General features: G+C 47.0%; 1 protein-coding gene across 1 annotated transcript in view; it reads right to left on the bottom strand.

Moving 5' to 3' along the window:
- dock1 (dedicator of cytokinesis 1) overlaps positions 1-14,282 on the bottom strand; it is a 42,176-nt gene extending 27,894 nt beyond the window's left edge. Inside the window, exons 1-25 of the mRNA XM_037278588.1 lie at positions 14,101-14,282; positions 10,647-10,730; positions 10,420-10,460; positions 10,287-10,342; positions 9,928-10,024; positions 9,708-9,856; positions 9,489-9,624; positions 9,211-9,368; positions 9,058-9,139; positions 8,681-8,816; positions 8,452-8,524; positions 7,431-7,510; positions 6,718-6,843; positions 6,500-6,624; positions 5,202-5,300; positions 5,071-5,143; positions 4,214-4,317; positions 3,878-4,061; positions 3,279-3,376; positions 2,636-2,725; positions 2,422-2,522; positions 2,215-2,343; positions 2,028-2,136; positions 1,286-1,356; positions 294-400 (exon numbers count right to left, since the gene is read on the bottom strand). Coding sequence (XP_037134483.1) covers positions 294-400; positions 1,286-1,356; positions 2,028-2,136; positions 2,215-2,343; positions 2,422-2,522; positions 2,636-2,725; positions 3,279-3,376; positions 3,878-4,061; positions 4,214-4,317; positions 5,071-5,143; positions 5,202-5,300; positions 6,500-6,624; positions 6,718-6,843; positions 7,431-7,510; positions 8,452-8,524; positions 8,681-8,816; positions 9,058-9,139; positions 9,211-9,368; positions 9,489-9,624; positions 9,708-9,856; positions 9,928-10,024; positions 10,287-10,342; positions 10,420-10,460; positions 10,647-10,730; positions 14,101-14,143 — 2,551 coding nt within the window. The 5' untranslated portion in view covers positions 14,144-14,282. The remainder of the gene's footprint in view (positions 1-293; positions 401-1,285; positions 1,357-2,027; positions 2,137-2,214; positions 2,344-2,421; positions 2,523-2,635; positions 2,726-3,278; positions 3,377-3,877; positions 4,062-4,213; positions 4,318-5,070; positions 5,144-5,201; positions 5,301-6,499; positions 6,625-6,717; positions 6,844-7,430; positions 7,511-8,451; positions 8,525-8,680; positions 8,817-9,057; positions 9,140-9,210; positions 9,369-9,488; positions 9,625-9,707; positions 9,857-9,927; positions 10,025-10,286; positions 10,343-10,419; positions 10,461-10,646; positions 10,731-14,100) is intronic.
- Between the last annotated feature and the right edge of the window lie 442 nt (positions 14,283-14,724).

Here is a 14,724-nt window from a genome sequence, read left to right on the forward strand (position 1 = left end):
TTTCAAATGAACTCCTCCTCCACGCGTGGGGATTAAATGCAAACAATGCATTTGTCAGACAGATTGGAAACATAACAGGTGTTGCATCCCCAACCCGGCATTAAGGAGCTCCCTTATGCGCAGGTGTTTGACAAAAAAAAAAAGTTCTGTCAAATTTGCGCCTCTAATTCTGTGAATGTATCTATTGATACAGCGTGTTTCCTGTTTTTACACGGGAAGCAGCACTCTCGTTTGGCGTTGGCCTTTTTAGCGTGACCTTTTCCATGACTGCGCCTGGAGTGCGGGTTTCCTACCGTGATGGCTGAAGAGATCACTGTGGACAATGTCGATCAGACAGTCCAGCTTCTGCTTCACCAGGCGACCCGGAGGGACCTTCAGGATGAACTCCGTGAATAGCTTGCTGTGGAAATGAGGACAGAAGAAAAGTCATCACGATGTCAGCAATTCAGCGCATACAGCAGACAAATCGCAGCTTTTGAAAGCGGAGAGAACGGCTCAATTTTTCAGCATTTCAAAGCCTCGCTTTATTCAACAACACTGGTCTGTGAAATTTGGAAGCCGTATTGATTTTCACTTTACAGCTTTCCATTAAAGCAAGTGTGTGATAGTTGTGACTTCTGAGTCTCAAGTGGCAAACATCTGCATGCGCACACGTGCCGGCTGAACCCCGCAGCGGGACGCTCGTTATGTTGGAGGAGCGAGAGAAAGAAGGCGCTGGCGGGAGATGAAAGACGCCGGCTCGCCCCCGAGGTTTCGATTTGGGCTCGGCTTCGCCGTTAACGGCAGGAACAGCTGATGCCTACCTTGCTTGAAGCCGGCCGGCCATTTGGGCTTAAATGAAAGGAAGGAGAAAGGGGGCACTTTCCGTAAATTGTTCTCGCTCTTGTCAAAAAGCTTTTTTGCTCATGACTTTCCAGTGCTAAAAATACACTGACATTTTCAAACACTCACTGGAAACTTCATCGCGCTTCACGTCTTCTGCGGCAGTCCCGAAAATTTACGATTTAATGTGTGTTGACGTCTCGTCTTGATATATTTGGAGAGCAGGTGGTCAGACTCCAAATGCCGTCTTTTATTTACAAAGAGCTGGCTGCTGATTGACTGGAGTATTTATTTCCCAGGTCTGTGACTCCAGTGACTGCGGCGTAAATATTTGCAGAGTTGAACAAAGCTTTATTGGCTCGAGATGCGCTATCGGCACATGGAAACGAAACGGCGCAGAGAGCGCCATGGCCGACTGAATCCATGAACTACTTGGGGTGACAAAAGGTTAAACGTTTCTTACCTGAGTTCCTTTGGATCAAACACCAGCTTGACGTCATTGACAATAGTGGGAACGTACTTGAGTGCAGCACCCTGAACACAAAAAGCACAATTCTCAGTCAAGCACTCCTTTACACGTCCATTTGTAACCGCTAGCAACATTTCTAATGAAGATCAATGCCTTAGCTGATCCTCATTATATTTTTTTAATTAAGCTAATGACCCCCGTTTTGGGCTGGAATTTGTCTACTGCTTACCACCATGCCATCATCACAAAGACGTTGCAGTGACTGAAAGTTGCGCTGACAAGGTGATGGACTTTCGCAGCCTCTCCTCGACGTTCATTTTTCAAATTAGCGACAGTAAGGCAAATATTGCGCAGCCAATTACACAGCAGGCGCTTGAGCGTGCTTCCCACCTGCCAACTGTTTTATCTCAGAGCACAGACGTGGTTTGGTGTGCAAGTGTGAGGGTCAAGGATGCCAAAATGGAAACACACACACACACACACAAAATAGATGGTGAGATAAATACCTTGAGGAGCAGCTAAAGGGCAGAAAGCCAAGAGGAGCACCAGTTCACAGGACAGTCAAGGTTGAGAGGAGGAAAGAACACCGAGACAGAAGAAACAAACAGTCCCTTACATTAAGATCACATAGAAAAGACGGTAGAAGAAAGCGTGGCTAAAGATGAAGAAACAAACAGCATAGTGAGCGGAGGGAATCCAAACGCCAAAAGTCACTCCATTCACGCATGGCCAGTACCTTCACCATGCCCGTATTCTCCGAGTTGCTGTTCATCATGTTGCTGAAGGAGGTGAAGAGGTGCCTCAGAGACTCCATGAAGTCGGCCTCGCCTTTGTTCTCATAAAGTCTGCCGGGGGAAGCACAGCTAACAGTTCGTTTTTTGTGACTTTTTACGAATGAAAGGAGAGGCCCGGTTATGCCGTACTGGTTAAAGAGGACCCTCGAGCGCACGATGAACTTGAAGATGTACTCCAGGGCCTTCATGGCTTTCAGCAGCTGCTCCGTCAGCTTCTCGGCATTGTCCACGTAGTTCTTCAGAACCTTGGTCAGCTTCCTGCCCGAGCGCACGCGGCGCGTCGTCAGTACATCGTGGAGCACGGCGTCGCTCTCTCGGCGACCCGAACCAACTCACGTGTAGGCCAGCGTGGCGCTGAAGTGCTTGCGGATGTACGTCTCCAGGACCGGGTTGAAGTGCTGGAATTTGCGGTCGGCGATGAGACCGATAATGAACACCTGAGCAAAGATGAAAAGAAAACACGTTACACCTTGATTGGCAATGGCTGACATTTAAGTTGCAAGTAACAAAATTGACTTTAATGTTCATATTTGTCTCGTTGCTCACTCACCAAGGCGTCAAAGACGAGCGTGTCAAAGGTGTCGCTGTCCGAGTTCTCCATCATGATGTTGAAGAGAGCGTCCAGCGTGTCTTGAAGGAACTGGAAAGGACACCATGCGTCACGACGTGTCCAAAGTCAAATTTGAAAGCTAACCCTGTCTTGAAATCCTCACTTGCTCGAGTCCCCAGTTTGAAAGCTTTTACCTGATATGAACCACCCTGTTTTTATTCACACTTGGGTGACTCATAAGCAACAAAACAAAGCCAACTTTCTGTGCTTCTTTCTTTTTCTTTTTTATTTTAGACACCATCTGTTCATCTGTTGACACATAAACATGATGAATAACATCGGGGCCCGCCCGGCGTGTTGACTTGTCGTACGGAGGCTGACGATTGAGATGTATCAGCCAGCCTTGTGGAATCTGTTTACTAATAGGGAAAGCGCCGGTAACATCACCAAACACGCTCAGACACACAAGGTGCTAATCTGTCTGCGCATCTCACACACACACACACACGTTTTCTGTGGAACCTAATTAACAACGAGTCCCCATTCACACCTCTGTTTATTCTTGTGCTCCATCTGTAACACTAATTTGAAAACCTAATCCAAGAAGGTAAAACGGAAAACTAGCCTGAAACCCAGTACTGACCTTGACCACCTCGCCGCCTTCCACCTTCATGAGCTGTCGGAGGTTCTGCTGCAGAAGGCTGGTGTTGGAGCGCCACTTCAGCAAGCCCAGTAGGTCCACTGGGGAAAACAAACCGAGAAAAAAAAAAAAAAAAAATGCATTACAGAGATGCACTGAGGCGCTACCAAAAGGAAGGAAGGTAGGTTTGATTTAAGAAGCAACTAAAGGAAGGGCTGAAATTAAAAGCGCGCAGCTGCTTTTGCAGTCATTAATGTCAACAAAAGGCTCTCAAACAAAAGATAAAAAAACGAACTCTGGCACAAAAAAGGCGACATTGGCGCGGCGCAATTGAAATGGAAAATGCTCCCCATTAACGGGAATATTTACTCGCTTCAATGGTTCCTCTTCAATAAGCAAGCACGCAAAGAGCCTCAAAGGCCATGACCTTCTGTTTGAAACAGGCTCCATTGTTCATAATGGGGCGGCAATACAAGGAATATTTTAAACGTGTGTTTTAGTGTACGCTTTGATGTGTTAAAAGACTGGATTAGGGGAAAACCTATTTGGGGGGGGATCCCCTATGGTTTTTAATTCATCACTGGACAGGCGAGGTTGCTCACCATTCTGCGTGAGCTTGGTGGAGCACACCAAGGTGGAGATCTGAAAGGAGTCCTTGCTAACGGTGCAGTTTCCCAGGTTGTGGGTGCTCTTGCCCGTGCTGGAGTAGCCCTTCTCCTCCAGTTCCAGCTTGGTGGCGGGCAGGTTCAAGTACAAGGACGAGTCCTCCAATCGCTTGGCTTCCGCCTGCAAGTATGACGAGAAGTCACCCAGCTTCTCGAAGGCGAGCGCTCAAATACGCATGTCCTGATCTTCATTCAATTTGACGGCCGGCAAGACAATTCTGCAAGAAAATAGCCTCTCTGTGTGTATTGTGGGAGGCTGGTTTGCTCTTGTACCTTGTAGACAGTGAGATCGTGCTCGCCGTCCCTCAGGGTGGTCCCGTCGTACCTCATCAGCTTCACAAAAGACAAGGCGAAGATCTTCTCCGATTTGTCTTTTGCTGCGAGGGGAAGAAAAATGCAACAGACAAAAAACATGAAGATATCTTCAGTTTTGGTGCTTCCCCCCCCCCCACCCCACATTCTTAAATCTTTTGCGGAGATTAATTTGTAGTGAGTTGTCCTTAACTGGTATTAAATGATTACGCTTCCTCGGTGGCACAAAAAAAATATATATATTTTTTTTTAATATTATATTTTCTTACAGACAAAATATTATATATAAAATGCTTGAGACTGCAGAAACAAGCGGGAGGACTGGCAGGCGTCGTGTAAGCGGGACTTCAGATCACGGCCGCATCCATCACGAGCAGCGATCAACAAGCGCGGATTTACGCGCTGGGCAGGCGCGATTCATCACCGCTGTAGCGCGTATTCTATCTGCATAAATTCCCACTGTACCGTCTGCCCCTAGCCGTGAATAATTGCTGGGCCGGCTGCCATGGGAGAGCAAAGGCAAGAGGCATGGCATTCAGCAGAGGCAAGTGCGAGGGGAAGGAGTTCATTTCAGGCCGCGTTTCCTTTTGTGGCCCAATCAAAGTTACATTTGTGCGGAAGGTGCGCTGCCGTTTGACTTTAACTTGGGCTGTCACTTTAGATTTATGTTTACGTTGCTGTGCTGCATATTTTAAAGCAGAGTATCGCCCGCCAGCATTCATATAAAGGTGTATTCGGGAAGGGAGGAAAAAAAAAAAAAAAAGATATGGGAATTAAATTGAAATCTTATGATGATGGGAAGACGAAGCGGCACTCACAGTCCTGCGACGAGCGGTGGCGAAAGGTGAAGCGCAAGTGGCTCCGGTTGACGTCTTCGATGGGAATTGCCACCTGCAATGAGTGCAACGTCACAGCGGGGACTATCGTAGAGTAAGTCTCGAGAAAGTACCTTTATAGTTTCAAACCACCGCGGCTGCTTGACTTGGTAGTAGATGACCGACTTGTACTCGCTGATCCCGTCGTCTCCGGCGCCGGGAAAAATAACATTCTGGAACATACAGATAGACAAAAAGTTCATTATTCAACCATTTTTATGAACTGCTGAGCCCATTTGGACTCACTTTGGAAGGCGGGTGGAAACATTTATTCATTCCGACTTGACAGCCAGCGTGATCTGACTTGCCGCAGTTTGCACTTATTTCATAAATTGCGCTGCCTCTCCAGCTGCAGGCCTTTCAAAATCCTCGTGCTTAAGCACCTGCCTGCAAATCTCCCACAAGCCTTGCCGATTCGCTGGCTAAATGAGAAATTAATTATTTAAGGTGGTCGGCGTGCATATGCAAAGTAGCCGGCGTAGCAACGAGGCTTGTCAGCGGATGGCTTTGTTTCCTTGCAATCTGCCCAAGAGTCTTCCAGCTGACTCCGTCGCTGAGCTATTGCGCTTTTGCTAATGGCTTCTGACAAGCGGCAATTATGAGGAATAACGGGGCCCCCACTTTACTCCAGGCCCGGTTGAACGCCACCGGAGGGCACACAACTCACTTTATAATTCGGCGGAATTTCATGACAGCCAAAAAGAAAAAAGGGAGTCTCGCCACAGGTGATGAAGAGGGGTGGTGGTGGTAGGGGGGGCGGTAAATACGCCAGGATGATGAGCGGTCGCTCGCCTGCATCACAAAACCTTCCGGCAACAGGAGGACGATGACGAAAAATAAAAATCCAGAGGCGGCGAAACAAATGAAGAATAATGGAGGCAGAGAGGAGAAAGAGAGCTACTATTGTTGCGAGTTAGCACACTTGCAAACAATCTGCGCCTTCCTCCTTTTTATTTTTGTATTTGTATCCTGTTCACTAAATCACTGCATCGGTGGCTTTGACTTTGGAGGTTCCACCGTTATTCGAGATAGCTGGCAAATAAAGTAAACGATGTTCGGCAGACAATCTTCGGCCCAGTTTGCGTTGCGCAGCTCCCTTGCTCCCTATTAGCCGACGGCCTCTGCAGAACAAGAGGCGTGGTCCCTGCAAGGGTCGGCAATAATTAAACATCCGGCGCAAAGAAAAAAAGGCCGGCCTCTGGCTGGAGTCTCTAGAGGGCGCTGAAGCTTAATTAGACGGCCTGGCCGATGATTAAAAAGTATCTTTTGCTTGTATGCAAATTTTGGATGGAGTCATGAGTCCAAATGGAACTGGGAGTATTTAGGGCGGCTATAATTTTTTTATCTGACCATAGCGTGTTTGGTGTCGTACCTCCAGTTTTTTGCCGTCCTCGTCGTACACGGACATGGTGACCTCCACGTTTTTGGGGGTGGTCTTGCTCCCTTTGTCAAAGTCTCCCTGGACCAGGGTCAGGTAGATGTCGTTTCGCACGTCACCTTTTCGGAAAGCAACAACAAACGAGATGTTATGGTGGTGGGCAGAAAAAGGACAACAACATAGTGACATTGAGAGAAAGACATCGCACACACCTGGCATGATGATTTCGGGGAAGCCCATCTTGCGGGCCACGGCTGTGGAGCGATCCACCAAGTGAGGGAAGTCTTTGCGGATTTGGTGGATGTCGCCAGGAAGCCGTTTGAGGGTGACCCACAGGCCTAGCGATTTAAAAAAAAAAAAAAAAGACTTAAGTGTGTGTTTTGCTTTGACTTTGCTGTTTTTGCATTTTTTCTGACGCCATCACTGAAAGGACATGCAATTGTGAGTTAACGAGTCTATTTTCCTCTATCTTGGGCTTTTTCAGAGTGTTTTTTTTCCATCCAAAACTGCCTCAACCTTTTCTTTTTGATGGGCCTCATGTTGTTAGGAGACTAGCCGGAAGCCTTTTGATACGCGAGCCACGCCAAGCGCTCCGTTTATCCAGGGAGTGTTTGAAAGATGCTGACAGAACCAGGAGACACCTTGCATGTTCTTCCTTCCTGCATGTCAAATCTGTGATTATATCTTAGCAGAAAAGCAGCGTGTCTTCATCAGCCGAGGAATTCTGCTGCCATGGAGACGACGCATGGGGGGTTATTTTCGGTACAAGGAAAAGCGTCAGTGCTTGACAGAGAATGATGCTGCGTTTGAGGATGATGAGATTTCCCTGCATAGAAAATTTGATCGGCCTGTGCCTGATTTCAAATGCTTTGCTCCATCCTGATGCTCCATTCACACATTGTATGCGACCCTTAAGCATGCTGACCTTGGCCCTTGTGGTTGACCTCTTTGGCCGTGATGACTTTGTTGATGACCGTTTGCAGGAAGTCGCTCTCGCCCGCCACCCTGAGTGAGGGGGGGGGAAAAAAACAACAAAAACAGTTAACGGTGATCGTTTCGGGAACGGCAACCAGTTGGCGTCGGTCACTCTTCACAGATGGAAACTTCCTGGGCTATGAAAAAAAAAACAACCGCATATGCTCATTATCATATCGTTGTTATTTGGCGTCATGTTTTTGCAGCAGATGTGATGGTGATGCCGAGAGAAACGAGTGTAATGGTGATGGGCAAGTGCAAGTTGAATCGAGACTTTCCGACAAAGCAAATGCGGTAGTTGAGTTCTCTGAGGCCAAATCTGGTGCTGCATAATCGACAATCAAGAGAATGATGTCAATCACCAGATACTGAAATGCTAATAATATATAAAAAAAATATTGTGGATGTTACTGACTATTCCTTTTTGTGTGCAGGTCTTAATGACATCACCCTTTGTGTGATGAGGAAATATAAATATAAATGGTATCAAGTCATTTCAGCTCATTTCACTTCATTTTATGCTACGTGATTGAAATAAATGTACTACATAATTTCTATCGTGCTATAAATAAGTATCAGTGAAGTGAATTAAGAGCTTAGCGAATTCAAGCTAGTGGAGGTGGCATTGTACAAAGTGCGTTTTTTCCCCCCGATGCTTTCTTCGTTCAACACGTGACGCACGCGCCCGCTTGGACATGGGCAGTAATGAGCGTAATTTATGCGGACGGATGAAATTGTGGGTCACCCGTTGGCCCCGTTGAAGTGTTTGCAATTATGCGGAAAACGGCGTTAAGCAAAAGGTTACTCCGCCTGTCTGCCAGAGTGGCAGCCTGTTAATGAGATTGCCTTAATTGAGTCAGTGGGGGGACGGAGGGAGCGCGCGCCTCTCTTAAGGTCCGCCGCGCTAATCGGGTGTCAAGGACTGTTGGGGAAACGCAATCACACGGGAGGCGACGGTGCTGTGCGCTTACGGCTGGAACGGGATAAAGTGCTGCTTGTCTTCGTCGTCTGTTTTGCCCGTGATGATGTCAGTGACGTCCATGACTGCGGGAAGGGCGACAAGGAGGGCATTATTGGAACGCTCTCGGAGCTTCGCGCCGCACACAAAATGGTCTCAGAGTGGCTAAGAACACTTGCTAATGAGTGATTCAACCCACCCCCCCCAACTTTTTTGATCTATTCTTTCAAAGCGGGCCTCACCTGCCACGCCAAATGGTCTCCTCAGGCCTGACGTCAGCTTCTTGGTGTTGTTGTCTCGCAGCTCCATGCGGCCCACTCGCACGATTTGACACACAAAGCTAATCTTCTCGCGCTTCAGGTCTTCACTGCCCAAATCCTGAAAAGGAATCAATCTTTTTTTATTTGAAAGCAACAACACCGCCTTTGTCACTCAGCAGAGCAAACACATACAACTCAATTCACTTCACAATAAAATTACAACTCTGAGTTACAGTCAAATTTAACATAAAACAAAAAAATTGCACAAGTACATATCTTTGCCACGATTACATTAGTACAAAATTGTGCGTTGTTATTTGGAAGAGGTTTGGAATGTTCCAAGTTGAAAAGCATCTCACGGTGAAGACGGCACGCAGGTTGTGAAGCTGGTCGATGTCCTTCGCCAGACCCGAGCTGGACCACTTCACCAGGTAGTTCTCGCTGGCAAAGAGAAAATATAAGTAAATATGCCACGACGCCCGGGCACAGCAGGTCCTCCTCGAGGGCTTCACCTGATGAACTTGGACTCCACCGGGTCGTAGAGCGACATGAGCACCTCGGCGTCCTCTCCGATTTTGCACACCACGTTCTTGAGCGTGACGAAGAGGGCGAAGGCCGGCGTGGAGGCGAACTTGGCCTGTCGGCTCAGGTCGATATTCTGCTTCTGCGACTGGAGGAAGAGAGACTTAAGGTCGGCTTTTCAAATTTGCGTTTCAGGCTTCCGTTGGGACATGAGTCGTTTCAAGTCAAAATGGTTTGGAAATCATTTCAAGCCAATATTTGCTTTCACCTTCTCCTCTTGGATACGGTCCTCGATTTGCTTGGAGGCCGCTTCGTGCGCTCGAAACAGGCTGATGGTGCTCGTGAGCTCCGGGTCCAGAATGTTTCCATCTTTGTCGCGAACCACCAGGTCCAAATCCAAGTACCTGCAAAAAAAGAGAAGGTGCACATTTGCCCATCTTCTGCCTCCCATGCCTTCATTTTTGGAAAACTCAGGATTAATCCTCACTTGTTGCCGTAGTCAATCTTGGACGTGACTTTCTGTTTGAGCTCGGAAAGTTCGTCCTGCGGCAGCGTCCCCGACAGGATTTGGGAACGCCATTCGATCAGGTCGTAGATCATGTCCCGGACCGAGTTGAACATCTCGCGTTTGTCTCCCTGCAATCGCCCAAAACTTCAGTCAAGACAGTCCGGAGATTTCCAGACTTTGAAAGAATGTCGCCACTTACCACGTACAAGTCGCGCCATATTGATGCCCATTCCCGCAGAGTGGTGGTGACTTCCTGCACCAGCGGCAGCTCGGTGGGAACCACCGTCTCCTTTTGCCTGTGGCGCCAAATGCGACAACTTACTCACAAATCGAGACATTGTCCGAACGATGGCTCGTAGCCTGAAAAACTAGAATGAAATTTGCAATAAAATTAATATCAAACAAAAATGGACTACAGAGTTCTTAGTCTATGCACGTTGGGCAGTTCTCGTCGACCTGTACTAAAATGTCTTTGGAAACAAATCTCCAAAATTGATTTGAAAGGTCTTTAAGTGGTTTTATTGTGCAATCACAGCAAGCCAGCGTTCAAGTACTGACCCGCTGCCCTCGACGGTGGCCTCTTTCAAGTGGATGTAGCAGGCGGGGAAGACGCCCTGCCGGAGCGGAACACGAGTCAGACGGGTCGATGCAAAACACGTTCCGGTCAACGACTTGACTGCGTTACGCTCACCTTTCTGGATTTCCTCCTCAGCCTATGCCCTCTGAACCAGTCTGGGGGAAAAAATACACACGGGGAAAATGCAGGGTAGGTATGGGAAAGAATACGGGTACTGCAGGGAGAATTTTTAAGGAGGAGTTGTGACACATTAGGTTTTCAAACTACTCTTTTTTTTTTTTTTTCTTTCTTTCAGGTTTGATGCATTGGTCTCAAAAGTGTAGATTAGCGAGGATTCTTACGTTCGTGCGTCTCCAGAATGTGCACCGTGTCTCCAATCTGCAGCGACAGCTCCTCCTCCCCGCGGGCATCGTAGTTGTAGATGGCTGAAAGAGACCGGAGGAAATTCTTACCAGGAGGAAACGGCGCGACTTTACAACGTCCGCCCACGCCGCCGATGGTGGTGTCATCATCGACAGGCGGTGGGAAAGACCAAAACACTGTAGGCGGTGTGAAAGGAAGCAGAAGTCCCATTTGCTCCCGGGCCACTTTAATAGCGTCCAATAAAAATTGGCTTTTTGTCACGTCCAAGCGCAACGGGCCGTGAGACGTCTTAAAACAATAGGGCGAGGTGTCGGGCGCTCGCGTTAACATGCTTGCCGCAGACGGATGACATCCTTCACCTGAAATGTGATTTCTTTTATTTCTTCCAAATATTAGCTAGGGTTCCCTGGAGACATTCAAGTTGTCACTCAGTAACCTCCAAGCAGGAGGAAGCAATGGTTAGGCTTAAAAATTGACCATCAACATGAAGCAGAATTTTTTTTAAAGGTCAATCAGATCATCCTGGAGTGGAAGCAATAACTTTCACTGTAAGCATATTGGCGTGACAGGCTGCCATCAATAAATGGGCGCCGGTGATTTTGTGAGGCCTCAAACAATCCAGCCGGGCTGCAGAATTCACCAGAGCTCCGTGCTGACGCGCGAACAAAGACCTGCACTCCCCACAGGAAATGCGTGCGGCGTGTTTCAAGTACACAAAAGGTACCGAGGTGGGCCGAGGGCTGCGAACAAAAACAGTCAGGCCGTTTTGTCACTTTACAGCAGGACAAGCTCCATTATGCAATCCCTAATGGCAGGAAATGCCAGCGTGTTTATTTTCAAGCCCAGTTGAAATGTCCCATTAGACAGAACACTTCTCAAACGACGTGGAGCTCAACGCTGACGTTTCACAAAAGCAGTCAATGCGGATTAAGAGTGGTCGGGCTTGACTTGACGTCTCTGTGATTGTTTTGGAGTGGATGAGTCACTGCGAAAGAGTTGCAAAGGCGACTATTTTAAGGTTTGCACTGCAAGATGCTCAAGCACGGCAGGAAGTTAAAGCGGGACTTTGCAATTTAAAAATAAATAAATAATGCGGGTCGTATTTGTTTAAAACTTTGGGCTGTGTAGACGATTTAGATAAGATTTTTTTAAAAGATGGCGCATATAACAATTGTGGCTGTATTTCCTTCTGCCATTACTGGAAGCTCTCCATCCATTGTGTTGTTTTCAAAACCTCAAGCGGCATTTCCTCCATGGCCGTGTGCATTCGGGGAGGGACCAAAGCCCTTGCGCATACCACCAAGAATTATTTTCCAGTCATCCAACTCATCAATTGCAACATTTAATGTGCATGAGTGCACACATTAAAAGACCAAACGGCCTTTTGGTCAAAATGGCAGCCGCGCCAAAGATTTACAGGGGGCAATTTGACGTCTGCGGTGACTGACACCTCCATCAGAAATCCTGGAATGAAAGGACATGAAAAAAAATAAAAATAACACGGGACAACCGCAACAATAACAAGCACTTGAGATGGCGTTGACATTATTTATGACCCCAATTGCCCCAGCGATGCTGAGCCTGTTGATGTGCGAATAATAATTTCCAAAGAGAATAACAAGCGCTGATACTGTCTTGAAGTGGAGTACGTCTGGTGTCCAAGCCTAGATAACCTTTCAACAAACTTTGTGACAAATATTTTCAACAGTGGCACTATCATGCTTTGGTTGTCTTTAGTTATTTTCACTGGCACTTTTGGGAATGTTGCAAACAAAAAGTAGCAAAAATGTTATCTTCTCTGGTGATGATATTTTGAACGAACTTGCAGTGAACTGAGGGGGGGGGTCCGGCATTTACGCAAGCAGCCGCCTAATGGAAGCTGACAGTCGGGCGGCTCTGCGAGGCCCATCTAAATTATGTAATGACGGCGGTCGACGTCGCCGAACTACGTTTGGCACGCCATCGGACCATCTGTCAGGGAGTGCGACGGGGGCACCTTGGCAGACAATGCCAGCGCTGTTTGGATCAATACCGACAGGGGAGCGGCGGGGGCAGCGTTATACGCTGTCGCTTGGGTTCCTCCGCAGCTTTTGTCCAAAAGGAGAAATGCCGGTCTCTTGAGCCGCCCCAAAGTTAAGCCTCTGGGACACCACCTGTCAAAAACAGTCACCGCTCTGGACAGAACAAGTCGGTTAGGAGTTGAGCACCTGACGCAGCATCTTCCGGCCGCTTATCAGTTTGAAGGGATGCCACGGTTTCAAAACCACTCAAACCTTTCATTACCGGCATCCCGATGAAAAGTGACGAGCGGAGCCGCCGTCGCCATATTTATTGGACTTGAAACGGATGGCGAGACGCGACCGAGGGCAAGCGTCACATTCGTCACGGGAAACGGGTCAGAGCTGATGATTTAAGAAGCATGGCTGAAATTTCAGCGGTACGGTTTTAATTGCTACCATATTTGGGAGCCTCCCACACCCAAGATTGTTTGCCTTGGGTGAAGGGGGGCTTGTAGAGGTAGAGAGGGGGAAAAAAAGCCGAAACATCGTTTAAATGTGTCAGCGGCTGTGCCAAATGAGCACTGTCTCGGGTTGTCAGTCCCACAGACAACCGCAACCACCGATCGGAAAGACTAATCCATCCTTCAGAGAGAAAAAACAAAAAAGGTTGACACTGACTCACAGCTGACAACAAATATTCCAAACACTTTCAAAGTAATTTGTCTGATTTTCTTTATATGTAATTACCGTCAACTACATCACAGTTTTTGAAGCTCCAGAAACAATTTGATGTTCCATAGCAATTATTTTGCATCAGTGTCAGTGACATTGTGATTGCCTCCTCAAGTTAAATGATTAAAACCAGCTCCGTCTGCTCATAACACCTACAACTACAATTTAACATATTGACATATTGATATTGCAAACTGAGCATCATGATTATAAATGGTGATACATCCCTGGTAGCGATGCTTTCGTAAACAAATAATGGGACTGACTTGTTCCCACTATAGCACGGACTTGTTGAGAGAAGTGAAACAAAGTCGAACAATTGAGTCTGGTCGTAGAAAAGAGAAGTAGTAAATCAAATAGAAATGAGCCAAAGTATGTTTGTAAAAAGTTGCCGAGGAAGATCGAGGGCCCCTCTGTCTCTGTCCTGTCGCACAGGAAACAGCAGCCTAGGCGCGCCTCGAAACAATTCGCAGCGTCTTCCCAACCCCGTGAAAACAGACTCTTCTTCGGGAATTTTTCTTTAAAACACAATGCCAACTTTCATCAATAAAAGTCACTTACCCACACTCTCTGGACTCGAAGGAGAAGCCGGAGAGGGGCGTCCGCGTCCAGCTTCTCCTTCCCTTCGCTTCCCAAACTTGTTCAATCTCAGAGCTAACAGACGCTAACGATGGAGTTGCTGCTTTTGCTTTGTACTTACCAACGCCGTACTTTTCCTTCTTGGTGGGCACCCAGCGAGACATTCTCCAACCTCCTTCCCCGTTTCCACGAGGTCCCCAGCCGAGACCTTGTCGCTCGCAAAACGCCCGACTTTTGCTTCACTTTTCGACCGAGAGTTGAGCAGCTACTTGGGTAGCCATGTTTTTTTTTTTTTTTCTCCCGCCGCTGACTGGAGGCTCCACCAGGGGGAAACCCGGGAACTTTTTTTTTTACCCGGCAGGCATCCTAAAAGAATAAAAAATATTTTAATATTTTTATGCCTCAATAAGCATATCACTGCAATATTTGTTGGGTATAACATTACAAAAAGTAAATTTTTGTAAATCAGATTTTTTAAATGAAATCAGAACTCACCTTACCGGTCCGGGAGGTGGAGCAACAAGCTCAACTAAACTTAATATTCATGATTTTTTTTTTTTTTTTAAATCAAACCAATGGTCCAACAATTAATGGGTTGTAATGTATAAGTATATTTCATAAAGAAATCACATTTTAGAGAGCCAGCAGGTGTAGCAAAGCAGACCAATAAAATCATTTCATTCTGGCTATTAATTTGAGATGTAACTCAATCTATGTAATAAATTGGTGTTTTATATTCAAATAA

Source organism: Syngnathus acus, chromosome 19 (assembly GCF_901709675.1).
Source record: "Syngnathus acus chromosome 19, fSynAcu1.2, whole genome shotgun sequence".
NCBI lineage: Eukaryota > Metazoa > Chordata > Actinopteri > Syngnathiformes > Syngnathidae > Syngnathus > Syngnathus acus.